The sequence below is a fragment of the Staurois parvus genome, unplaced genomic scaffold (genome assembly GCF_062004578.1).
Source record: "Staurois parvus isolate SC_StPar_1 unplaced genomic scaffold, SC_StPar_1.0 ptg000137l, whole genome shotgun sequence".
Lineage (NCBI taxonomy): Eukaryota > Metazoa > Chordata > Amphibia > Anura > Ranidae > Staurois > Staurois parvus.
This window is the reverse complement of record NW_028317933.1, coordinates 14,039,996-14,053,298: the sequence shown is the minus strand read 5'-3', so window position 1 is coordinate 14,053,298 and position 13,303 is coordinate 14,039,996. Positions and strand designations below refer to the sequence as shown.

The following is a 13,303-nucleotide window of genomic DNA, read 5'->3' as shown; positions in this document are numbered from 1 at the left end:
ACCACTACAAAGAAAAGAACTATATAAAACTATAAAAGTTAAACTGCACTAAACATATTATCCAACCTCAAAATCATTGTATTGTTCATTTAGAAAACCAATATATACAAAAATTAACTGTGGATTTATTATTTTTACCTAGATAATCCTGAAACTGTACATAAATAGGGGTATGGCAGTGGTGTGTGTCTACATACTTTCTGCTCACAGGTGTCCCTCTTTCCCATTTTAGAAAGTTGAGAGGTATGAGGTTGTAAGGGTCAGCTTAGGTAGAGATAGGATTTATAGTGTTCATTTATAAAACTTTTCTAAGAGAAATTATGTAAACTATAGTAATGCAAAACAACCAACCAGATCACAGTTTACAGATCAGAGATAAACCCTGACTGGGTGCTATGGATGAATGAACATTTAACATTGCTGTTTGTCTTGTTCAGGGGTCTCCAAACTTGCTAAGCAATGGGTTAGTTTACAGTCCTTTTAGGGGGGACCGGGCTGTGGCCAGTGGAAGTAGAAAATGCCCCGGCATCAGTGCCCCATCGTTGGTTTTAATGGGAGGAATAGTGCCCCATTGTTGATATCAATGAGAAGAATAGTGCCCCATTGATAGTTTCAATGAGGGGAATGGTGCCCCAATCATTGCTGTCAGTTGGGGAAATAGTGCCCCAAGGGCCAGATAAATGCAAGCAAAGGGCCACATCCAGCCCCTTAGGCTGCAATTTGGAGACCACTAGTCTTTTTGAATAAACCTGTTTCTGTTGCAATATATGCTTTAAAACTTTTAGTATTACCTTGAAATGTGGCCAACTCTTTCTGCAGGATTGTGATGACTTCACTTACTCGTGGACAGAGCTAAGATAGTGTAAGAAAGGATGATTACAGATCTGAAATTATATACAAGAAACTAAAAATTTCACAAGTCAATCATATACCTGTATGTAGCATGGCTGTTACCATGGAGTCTGCAGTAGATTTATAGCTGAACTCCAGGTATGATCTGTATTTAATACTTAAATTTGTCCAGCTTGGACCAATGTAAGTATACATATTTCAAACCTGATGGGACCACTGTAGATGTTGACAATCACTGTAGTTTTTGGAGCTACTACAGTGATAGCCACGATGTCCAGGCTTCTGTGGAGAAGGTAGAGATCATTACGTCACCTCTCCTCTCCACATCATCCAGTCAGAAACTGCCTTGTATTCATTAAAAAAACTGAATGGTGTCAGTGCCAACAAGGGACCCCCTGTGGTCAGTAGGGGAATGTTATCAGGACAAGATCTGGACGATCGTGGTAATCATTATTGGCTTCTTCACCAGTCCCTCATGTATGAAATATACATACTTAATATGGGGCAATGTTGGACCAATGTAAGTATGCAATGCAGATCATACCTGGAGTTCAGCTTTAAGAGCAGGTTAAACTTGCATATACAGTATGTGTATATGAAAATCAGGTGCTAAGACCAGTAGAGTGTTAACTTTTACATTTATTGATGATTATGCCTACCCAAAATATTTGTTTAATTTTAAAACATTTATATCCAAATGGTAATAGTTTTTGTGTATATTTTATACACTTAATATCTACTTAGATCACCTCCAAGTCTATAGTACAAAGGTTAGTGTTTTGTCATGTACTTGGATGGAGTTGTCAGGTACCTCCAATCAAAGCACTTCTGGAAATGGTGACAGAAAGTTCAAGGGCAGTGAAGTGGCACAAGTGTCTAATAGATGATACCAGATACAGATGTCTATTCAGGATCAGGCTGAGGTCATCAGGGGCCAAACAGTATAATAACAGACTAATCAAAAATGCATAACCGAGACAGAAGCCATGATTGCCGAAATACAGACAGTGAGGTGAAGAATCAGCAGGGGAAGATAAAATCAGCACGTAGTCTAGAGTTGGTATTAGAGTAAGGTCCAGAGTGAGGTGAGCAGAAAGACAATCTGAAAGCGAGTGCAAAATATCAAGACGGGCCATTAAAGCCTTACTGAACCTTCCATTTAAATCGACTACATACATTCTAGGTGCATCAAAACAAAAGGTGTGCCAAGGTTTACAGTTAATGTTCTTTAGAAAGCAGCCACAGCCTGAGACGTTGAGCCTGTCCCATTCCAGTATGCCCCCTGCTGAGTCACACCCAGGGGTGGACTGACCATTTGGAGGGCTTGGGGTCAGTAGGGAGCCCCATGAGATGCCCCTGGTACCTTTTTCATAGGCTTTTTTGAGTTTGGGCAAGGACACAGGGGCCCCATGATCCCCTATTGCCTGGGGGCCCCATGAGTTGTCAGTCCGCCCCTGGTCACACCTATACCTCTGGATTCAGCAAAACTCAGGATGGACAGCTCTGGCTCTGATTCAGCAGGGGGCTTGTACAAAAAGACCACTGCTTCCCAACAGAGGGCAAGGACCCAATGCTGCAGCAGCTGGCAGATGACAGGCTTTCTACTGAGGCTTTGGCTGCTTAAAAAAAAGACAAACTGAAAAAACCTTAAACACCTTTTGTTTTGATGAATCAGTAATGTATTTAACGGATAGAGATGAGCGAATTATTCAAAAATTCGATTCGGCTGATTCGCCGAATTCCAGGAAGAAATTCGATTCGGTGCGAATTTATTCGCTACGAAGTTAACTTATAAAAAGGGTTTCTAGGCTTCAGAGAGCCTTTAAATTAGTGCAGAACACTGTACCTTTAATTTAAATGCCCTTGGAGATGAGGAAGGAGAAGGAGAAGGATGAGAAGAAGGAGAAGGAGAAGGATGAGAAGAAGGAGAAGGATGAGAAGAAGGAGAAGGAGAAGGATGAGAAGAAGGAGAAGGATGAGAAGATGGAGAAGGAGAAGGATGAGAAGAAGGAGAAGGATGAGAAGAAGGAGAAGGAGAAGGATGAGAAGAAGGAGAAGGATGAGAAGAAGGAGAAGGAGAAGGATGAGAAGAAGGAGAAGGAGAAGGATGAGAAGATGGAGAAGGAGAAGGATGAGAAGAAGGAGAAGGAGAAGGATGAGAAGAAGGAGAAGGATGAGAAGAAGGAGAAGGATGAGAAGAAGGAGAAGGAGAAGGATGAGAAGAAGGAGAAGAAGAAGGATGAGAAGAAGGAGAAGGATGAGAAGAAGGAGAAGGAGAAGGATGAGAAGAAGGAAAAGGATGAGAAGAAGGAGAAGGATGAGAAGAAGGAGAAGGATGAGAAGATGGAGAAGGAGAAGGATGAGAAGAAGGAGAAGGATGAGAAGAAGGAGAAGGATGAGAAGAAGGAGAAGGAGAAGGATGAGAAGAAGGAGAAGGATGAGAAGAAGGAGAAGGATGAGAAGAAGGAGAAGGATGAGAAGAAGGATGAGAAGAAGGATGAGCAGAAGGAGAAGGATGAGAAGAAGGATGAGAAGAAGGAGAAGGATGAGAAGAAGGATGAGAAGAAGGAGAAGGATGAGAAGAAGGAGAAGGATGAGAAGAAGGATGAGAAGAAGGAGAAGGATGAGAAGAAGGATGAGAAGAAGGAGAAGGATGAGAAGAAGGAGAAGGAGAAGGATGAGAAGAAGGAGAAGGAGAAGGATGAGAAGATGGAGAAGGAGAAGGATGAGAAGAAGGAGAAGGATGAGAAGAAGGAGAAGGATGAGAAGCAGGAGAAGGATGAGAAGAAGGAGAAGGAGAAGGATGAGAAGAAGGAGAAGGATGAGAAGAAGGAGAAGGATGAGAAGAAGGAGAAGGAGAAGGATGAGAAGAAGGAGAAGGAGAAGGATGAGAAGAAGGAGAAGGAGAAGGATGAGAAGAAGGAGAAGGATGAGAAGAAGGAGAAGGATGAGAAGAAGGATGAGAAGAAGGAGAAGGATGAGAAGAAGGATGAGAAGAAGGATGAGAAGAAGGAGAAGGATGAGAAGAAGGATGAGAAGAAGGAGAAGGATGAGAAGAAGAAGGATGAGAAGAAGGAGAAGGATGAGAAGAAGAAGAAGGATGAGAAGAAGGAGAAGGATGAGAAGAAGGAGAAGGATGAGAAGAAGAAGAAGGATGAGAAGAAGAAGAAGGATGAGAAGAAGGAGAATTCCAAGCCGGCAAAAAGTGTATCTGCAGAGCTCCGCTATTTCTTAGCGGAGCTCTGCAGATACACTTAGCGGAGCTCTGCAGATACACTTTTTGCCGGCATGGAATTCTTCTTATTTTCATCCTACTTCTTCTTCATCCTCATCCTCTTCTTCTTCTTCTGAGGATGAGGATGAGGATGAAGAAGAAGGAGAAGAAGTAGGATGAAAATAAGAATAATTCCAAGCCGGCAAAAAGTGTATCTGCAGAGCTCCTCTAAGTGTATCTGCAGAATAGAGGAGCTCTGCAGATACACTTTTTGCCGGCTTGGAATTCTTCTTATTTTCATCCTACTTCTTCTTCTGCTTCTTCTTCCTCTTCATCCTCATCCTCTTCTTCTACTTCTGAGGATGAGGATGAAGAAGAAGAAGAAGTAGGATGAAAATAAGAATAATTCCAAGCCGGCAAAAAGTGTATCTGCAGAGCTCCTCTAAGTGTATCTGCAGAATAGAGGAGCTCTGCAGATACACTTTTTGCCGGCTTGGAATTCTTCTTATTTTCATCCTACTTCTTCTTCTTCTTCTTCTTCCTCTTCATCCTCATCCTCTTCTTCTTCTTCTGAGGATGAGGATGAAGAAGAAGAAGAAGAAGAAGTAGGATGAAAATAAGAAGAATTCCAAGCCGGCAAAAAGTGTATCTGCAGAGCTCCTCTAAGTGTATCTGCAGAATAGAGGAGCTCTGCAGATACACTTTTTGCCGGCTTGGAATTCTTCTTATTTTCATCCTACTTCTTCTTCTTCTTCTTCCTCTTCATCCTCATCCTCATCCTCTTCTTCTTCTGAGGATGAGGATGAAGAAGAAGAAGAAGTAGGATGAAAATAAGAATAATTCCAAGCCGGCAAAAAGTGTATCTGCAGAGCTCCTCTATTCTGCAGATACACTTAGAGGAGCTCTGCAGATACACTTTTTGCCGGCTTGGAATTATTCTTATTTTCATCCTACTTCTTCTTCTTCATCCTCATCCTCAGAAGAAGAAGAAGAGGATGAGGATGAGGATGAAGAAGAAGAAGAAGAAGAAGAAGAAGTAGTAGGATGAAAATAAGAAGAATTCCAAGCCGGCAAAAAGTGTATCTGCAGAGCTCCTCTATTCTGCAGATACACTTAGAGGAGCTCTGCAGATACACTTTTTGCCGGCTTGGAATTATTCTTATTTTCATCCTACTTCTTCTTCTTCTTCATCCTCATCCTCAGAAGAAGAAGAAGAGGATGAGGATGAAGAGGAAGAAGAAGCAGAAGAAGAAGTAGGATGAAAATAAGAAGAATTCCAAGCCGGCAAAAAGTGTATCTGCAGAGCTCCTCTAAGTGTATCTGCAGAATAGAGGAGCTCTGCAGATACACTTTTTGCCGGCTTGGAATTCTTCTTATTTTCATCCTACTTCTTCTTCTTCTTCTTCCTCTTCATCCTCATCCTCATCCTCTTCTTCTTCTGAGGATGAGGATGAAGAAGAAGAAGAAGTAGGATGAAAATAAGAATAATTCCAAGCCGGCAAAAAGTGTATCTGCAGAGCTCCTCTATTCTGCAGATACACTTAGAGGAGCTCTGCAGATACACTTTTTGCCGGCTTGGAATTATTCTTATTTTCATCCTACTTCTTCTTCTTCATCCTCATCCTCATCCTCAGAAGAAGATGAAGAGGATGAGGATGAGGATGAAGAAGAAGAAGAAGAAGTAGTAGGATGAAAATAAGAATAATTCCAAGCCGGCAAAAAGTGTATCTGCAGAGCTCCTCTATTCTGCAGATACACTTAGAGGAGCTCTGCAGATACACTTTTTGCCGGCTTGGAATTCTTCTTATTTTCATCCTACTTCTTCTTCTTCTTCATCCTCATCCTCAGAAGAAGAAGAAGAGGATGAGGATGAAGAGGAAGAAGAAGAAGAAGAAGTAGGATGAAAATAAGAAGAATTCCAAGCCGGCAAAAAGTGTATCTGCAGAGCTCCTCTATTCTGCAGATACACTTAGAGGAGCTCTGCAGATACACTTTTTGCCGGCTTGGAATTGATCTTATTTTCATCCTACTTCTTCTTCTTCTTCTTCATCCTCATCCTCAGAAGAAGAAGAAGAGGATGAGGATGAAGAGGAAGAAGAAGAAGAAGAAGTAGGATGAAAATAAGAAGAATTCCAAGCCGGCAAAAAGTGTATCTGCAGAGCTCCTCTATTCTGCAGATACACTTAGAGGAGCTCTGCAGATACACTTTTTGCCGGCTTGGAATTATTCTTATTTTCATCCTACTTCTTCTTCTTCATCCTCATCCTCATCCTCTTCTTCTTCTTCTGAGGATGAGGATGAGGATGAAGAAGAAGAAGAAGAAGAAGTAGGATGAAAATAAGAATTCCAAACCGACAAAAAGTGTATCTGCAGAGTTCCTCTATTTCTGACAGTTCTCTGACAGCTCCTTCACATGTACAGCGGTTGAAACATTGTATCTGTTTCCGAATAAAAACATCTGTATCCTAAATGGAAACAAATAGATACAATGTTTCAACCGCTGTACATGTGTTCCTTCTGTCAGAGAACTGTCAGAAATAGCGGAGCTCTCTGCAGGGACACTTTTGCCGGCTGATCGGGAAAAATCCGATTCGAGCACCCGAAGTAGGCTAATATTCGGATTCGACGCGAATCAAATTTTTCCTGAAATTCGTATCGAATTCCACTTCGCCTGGTTCGATTCGCTCATCTCTATTAACGGATTTAAACTAAAGATTTGGTTGGGCTTTGATTAACATAGAAGTGTAACAGGTCAGATCAGACTTTATCATGGACTTGGAGGTGTGCTGATCAGATACAAATTGTCTATAGAAGGAAAAGCATGGTACAATCTGTACAATCTATATATATTTTATACATGCAGGCAGGATTTATGTCTAGAAAATTGAAGCAGTAAAGTATTGCATTAGCTGGCATCCAGTCCAACCATCTAATATTACCTTCTGGTTGAGTTTATCACTGATGGGCCTTTCTAGCAAAAAAGTGAAGAGATTGTAGAACCAACTGCAAAATCAAACACATGTTAAGTAATCTGGGGGGTAAATGTTTAATAAATATAAGAAGAGATTTAGGAGGTGACTAACTCATCCTTGTTGAACAGGTTTTTTTAATAACACATTGTCTTCATGCAAGGACAGGTCTGGTTGTACCCATGGGGTGAGACTCAGATGTGTTAAATCCTGACTCTGTCTTATCTGAAAGGTGAGACCTAGATGTTCCTGACAGTGAGAAGGGGAAGTAACAGTTCAATTACCTAGATTATGCTCACATACCTGGCCCCTCCAGACAGGTGCAGCTTGGCCTTTGTTACTTCTGAATGACATGCAGAAAGAGACACAGATGGATATCCAGATGAGTCTTTGTGAGTTGCTAGCTTTGCCGCTAAAGATACTTCAGAGAGTGTAAGGTTAAATGTCCCTTGGTCATTTCTGCTTGACAAAAAATGTATCCATTTAAAAATGAAAAGATTATTTGAATGTGCAGCCATTTATTTTAGGTGTTGGAGAAAGGTTAACACTCATTTGCTGTCTGTTACATTGGGGAAATTTCCTTTAATTTCCTGCCCTAGAGACACATTGAGAAGTTAGAGAAAATCTACCAAGGGGAAATTATTTATTTATTTTAGGTACTTACAGTTGTGCTCAAAAGTTTGCACACCTTTGGCGAATTGGTAGTACTATGTACCATTTGAAAAGAAAACATGAGTGAGCAGGCAAAACACATTTTTTTTATTTCTTATGGGATTATATTCAACTGCAGGTCATAACAGAATGGCACAATCATAAAACAAAACATGGCAACAAGTAAACAAATGAAATGACCGCTGATCAAAAGTCTGCATACTCTTAGATCTTAATTCTGTGTATTGCCCCCATTAGCACCAATGACAGTGTGCAGTCTTTTGTAACAGTTGTCTATGAGGCCTGGAATTGTTGCAGGTGGTATAGCTGCCCATTCATCTTGGCAAAATGCCTCCAGATCATGCAAAGTCTTTAGTCGTCTTGCATGAACCACACGTTGATATCTCCCCAGAGTGGCTCGATGATATTAAAGCAGAGCTCCACCCAAAAGGGAACGTTTCGCTTTAAGGACTACTCCCCCACTCCCCATTAAGGATTGGTACCTTGGGGGGCGGAGGGGAGCGGGTACTCAAATTTGACAGGTACCCGCTCCCACTTCTGGTCCGATTGCCTAGGCGATCTGAAACGGAAGGTGTCCTCCCTCCCTTCCTGTAGTCTTTTGTACACATGACAGGTCCCAGAAGACTACAGGACCATTCATGAAGCGCAGCGCTACTCGTGCACGCGCAGTGGGTACCCGGCTGTGAAGCCGCAAGCTATCACAGCCAGGTGCCCACACTGAATATGCCAGCCTCCTGGAATCCAGGATGGTCCGTGAAACATGCTGCAGGGGACACACTGCGGGACCGAGGGACAGGTAAGTGGCTGTTTTTTAAAAGTCAGCAGCTACAGTTTTGGTAGCTGCTGACGTTTATTTTTTGACAGGTGAGTGGAACTCTGCTTTAAGGTCAGGAAACTGTGATGGCCACTCCAGAACCTTCGCCTTTTTCTGCTGTAACCACTAGAGGGTGAACTTGGCCTTGTGGTTAGGGTCATTGTCATGCTGTAAAGTAAGTATGCCATGCACAGCATTTGTGCAGAAGAATGCACATTGTCTGCCAGTATTTTCTGATAACATTATTATTTTTAATAAATACAGAGATTTGTAAATTGATCACTAGGAGGATCTCTCAGGAGCCCAGTACAAATTATCTGTCTCTTTTAAAGTCACACAAGACATTTACTGTTGTTTGAGATGCCAGAAGGAAGCCTTTACTGCGCCAATGCCACATGAAAGCCCAGTGAGGCATGTCAAAGTGTTGTCGGGCATAATGTAACCGGGGTTTCTGATAACATGCTGTATTCATCTTGCCATCAATTTTCACAAAATTGCCCATGCATTTAGAGCTCACACACCCCCAAAACATCAGTGAGCCACCACCATGCTTCACAGTGGGGATATGGTATGCTTGTCGATGTTGATCCCTCTCCAAACATAGCACTTATAGATGTGACCATAAAGCTCTGTTTTGGTCTTGTCACTCCAGATTACAGTGTGCTTTGATATAGCATCAGGGGAGCACAGTGAAGGCGAGGATCAGTATATGGTTGAAGAGGAGTCTATTTACAAGAAAACCAAAGCAAAAATTTAAAGAAGTTCCACAGACCAGTTCAGTACACTACAAGTTTCAGCTTTCAGAAATGTCAGTCAGGAATTTCAGCAAGATCCAAATGGAGATCAATAGTCATGCAACAGGGATCCTACAGCTTCCAATATAGATCCAGAAAGATCCAGTAAGCTCTAACGACAAAAGAACAGTAGCGCAGAATCCTCATTAGCATAGTAAGAAACATTTATTGAACAATTAAAATAGTACACTTACATGTAGGATTCTTGGCATTTTTAATAAGGATTGGATGTGGACACCACAAAGCACGTAATGTGCATTGGTATCTTTTGCTTCCTGAGCTGGCATAGGGAACCCAGTTTGAAAGCTGTCAAAAAGTCGCCAATGCCCACCGTCCTACAGTGCTATCCACTGCCTCGTGCCAACCCCTATGTGATACTGAAAGGAGGGAGCAGTACAGGGATGCACCCCCTCCTTCCAGTACACGAAGGGGTTGCCACGAGGCTGTCTGTAGTGCTGTAGCACGTTGGGCATTGGCAACTTTGGAAAACAGCTGTCAAGTTGGGTTCCCTAAGCCGGCTCGGGAAGCAAAAGCTACCAATACACATTAACAGCTTTGTGGTGTCCACATCCAATCCTTATGCTGAATGTCAAGAATTCTACATGTAAGTGTACTATTTTAATTGTTCAATAAATGTTTCTTACTATGTTAAGGAGAATCCCGTGCTACTATTCTTTTGTCAATTGGCAAAATGAAAGAAGATGCTGTTTGTGTAGCCATCCCACTTCTTAGCATGTAATAGTATCTAGCAGTATGGAGATCCAGTAGACATCATTGTCCACCCTGATTGTTAGTGATCTTTAAGCAGGGCAGTCATAGACAAGGAAATTGCGGTTTATGAGGCTAATCTGTGAAATTAAGTCCCTGGTAACAATGGGAAACTGGTATCAGAAAGGCACACAGAGCAGGGTTTGCTGATTAACAGAGATCATTGCTGGTATCTTGTGGTGCCTGCATTTAGGCAGGATTTTATTTTAAAATGGCTGACTGGTTCTGTTTAACTGAGCATTGACTAGGTCCACTTTTTACCTGGTGTATTTTACTGGTAGCTTGATTGTATTGCTTTTTTGCAGAATCTAGCCCAATGCTCTTTGATGGCTTTACTACTGGCTGTTCCACCAAAATTTTGATAAAACATGCACCATGACAGCCTCTGACCAAATTTGCCTATGAATCACACCTTCTCTCCTTCCTTCACTCATAACAAAATTATCCCTAATAGATGATAGATGTTTGTATAATTTACAAATTCTTTTTCAGCAGGAAAAGCTGTGAAGAAATTAATTTTGCTTACAAAATTGGATATTTTGTTAGTACTATACACACTAACTGCTTGTTTGAACATGATTGTAGAAAACCTACATCAACCAGTGCCGTACTTTCCATTCACCATGTACTTTGGTCATTGCATCTTTAACAGTGACATCAACATCTGTGAATGGTACAGGAGCAGCTGTACATTGTGGAACGTTAAATTCTTCAACAATTATTCTGTAAAAAGAAAAGTAGAACAAGCTAGTATTTGCAGCTATTTTACATACCTCAAGATGTATAGATAGCATACTTCAAAAAGTGCACTTCAACAAAAGAAGAAAAAGGTGATACATTGCAGCTTAACAGTCCTTATGGTGGCCACGCATTCTACTGTTTTTTTTCTTGATGTGCAGTTTGATCAAAATGATCAAATCCACAAGCAATTTAATAGCCACAATATTTTCTCTTCCATTGATTTACACTCAATTTCAATAATTTTCGATCAAACTGAGTTGACCAAGTGAAAAATTGTCAATCATTTTGCATCAAAGGGCAGCATACTTTGTTCATCGTATCTCGATCAAATTATGTGATTACAGAGATGCAACCTATAACTTATGATCTTAACTAATGATCGAAATCCACTTTCCCATGTGTGACATTTCAGTTGAATGGGTTGTCAACTACAGATTGTTTATTCCTATCTGAAAATATCAGTCGAAAAAGAAATCCATCAATTACTGAAGTGTGTATGGCCACCCTTGGTTGTTATGATTGCATTTATTTTCTTTTTTCAGGCCTTTTTCCCCCTTATTTTCATAGGTTTACTGCACGTAGCACACTTTCTGTCTTAAGAGGACAACAACCACTCACTGTACTGTATCTATAAAGGAGCAGTGTTGTCACCCTAGGACGGAAAGGGAGATGTTATGACTAAAGAACCCCCACTCCATCTCCTGATGGTAGTGGGAGGTGTTCTGTGGTTCACAGAAATAATTTAGGTAGGGTTGGTTATATGGTTTGAGATTTCACTGTAGCATTCCCAGCTCACTATAGGCAGTTAGAAACCTAGTAGTTGTAACTAGTAATGCTGTAATGCCTGTGTAGCCACCCTGCCCTGGGCAGGGGTGACTATTTCAGTTTAGTCTTGCTGGTTGTAGTTAGCCCAAGCTGATTTGTAGTTTATTTGTTCATTTGGTTTTCAACAGTGTTGCTGTTGTTGTTTCTCTCTGATGACAGTAGGTGCCATTGGTGCCTTGGACAATGAGCTGCTACAGTAATATTGAGTTATGAATATTTATGTTTCCCCTGACCAATCAGTAGGAGGTGTATTGCCCCTAGTGCATGCTGAGGGTGAGTGTACATATTTGTGGTAAGCTCTTCTTTCCCTGGGATGTGGTCTAGGCAGTTCTGCTGAAGGGTTTTTTCTGTTAGGCCCATAGCCTGTGTGGGGGATAGCATGTGCTCTGTGCTGGGAGCTGGAGTTAGACCAGAAGTGATCCTTGGAAGCTGAACCAGAATTTAGAACAAGGAGAAGGACTCTGATGGACAAAGAATCTTGAACAAGGCCGGTTTTCTCACAGGGAAGAGGATGCACAGAGGCATGGGAACAAGTGTATGTCATTCTAACTAGCTGGAGGTGCTATCTGCAGTGTTGCTGGTGTTGGCTTAAAAGTCCTTTACACTGTAGAAGCTGGATGCAGATCTAAAAACCTGTAGGTGTTGCTCAGCGTATCTGAAGCCCTTATTCCTCCCTCCTTGTGTGTTGAATAATAAAATGTCTTAAGACACTTAAGTGGCTGGTGACCAATGTTTATCCATCACCCATTTTTAGCCATGGGCTCAGCTTTGGGATGAAATGTTAGCCCACCCTGCCACTGGGGATTTCTCACACACCTCCAGGAATCAGGGGTGTGCTATATTTTCAATGGTATATTTAACAGACCAGAAGGAAACAAAGAGAAGGTAATTGTTAGGGTTTATGTACACTTTATTTTCAAGTTCTTCATGTTAATTGCTTACTTGGAAATTGCATAATCAACTTTGCCAAATGCATGTGTAGAACCAATTATATCTGGAAGATGATCATAGAGTAGCATGTGGCGAAACACGTCTAATCCCTCAGAGCGTACTGAGGAAACAAAACTGTATTAATTTCCAAGAAAGGATTTTTCAAATACTGTACCATAAAGCCTACCAATCTTGTAAATTGCCTTACTGTAATCCAGCCATTTCTGAGTGACTCTTATTACTACCCCAGGACTACTGTGTGCAGACAACGATAGACAACTCCACCACAGAAACCACATATATTTCATTGCCTCTGTTCTACAAGAGAAGATAATGCACATCAATGATTGCAAAGGGGGTTGATTTTTTCAAAAATGTAAGAACTTTTACAACTGCTAGTAAAGTGTGAAAAAATTATGTATAGGTGTCAATAACATAAATATTACTCCTATGATAGGCTATTTACCCCATTACAAATTCCAACAGACCCTCAAACACTCTCTGACCAGCCAAGCTGCCATGACATTTGTTCTCCCTCCAGTCTTATTTGTACAATTTAAAAGTGGATGGGAAGGTAGAACTGCTATTTCTTCCATTGACTTTCCAGGAATGACCTTTTAGCAGTCTTGCAATTCCTGCCTCTGGAGCTCCATCTTACCACCTGACAATCAACTGTCAATCAGTTAACACTATCTCAGAACACTAGCTCTTTGCAAGGGCTTAT

General features: G+C 41.2%; 1 protein-coding gene across 1 annotated transcript in view; it reads right to left on the bottom strand.

Annotated features, from left to right (window-relative positions):
• LOC149465847 (bactericidal permeability-increasing protein-like) overlaps positions 1 to 12,887 on the bottom strand; it is a 60,434-nt gene extending 47,547 nt beyond the window's left edge. The window contains exons 1-6 of the mRNA XM_089673448.1: positions 12,788 to 12,887; positions 12,592 to 12,700; positions 10,678 to 10,806; positions 7,339 to 7,494; positions 7,006 to 7,069; positions 792 to 852 (exon numbers count right to left, since the gene is read on the bottom strand). Coding sequence (XP_089529574.1) covers positions 792 to 852; positions 7,006 to 7,069; positions 7,339 to 7,494; positions 10,678 to 10,806; positions 12,592 to 12,700; positions 12,788 to 12,887 — 619 coding nt within the window. The remainder of the gene's footprint in view (positions 1 to 791; positions 853 to 7,005; positions 7,070 to 7,338; positions 7,495 to 10,677; positions 10,807 to 12,591; positions 12,701 to 12,787) is intronic.
• Positions 12,888 to 13,303: the final 416 nt, after the last annotated feature.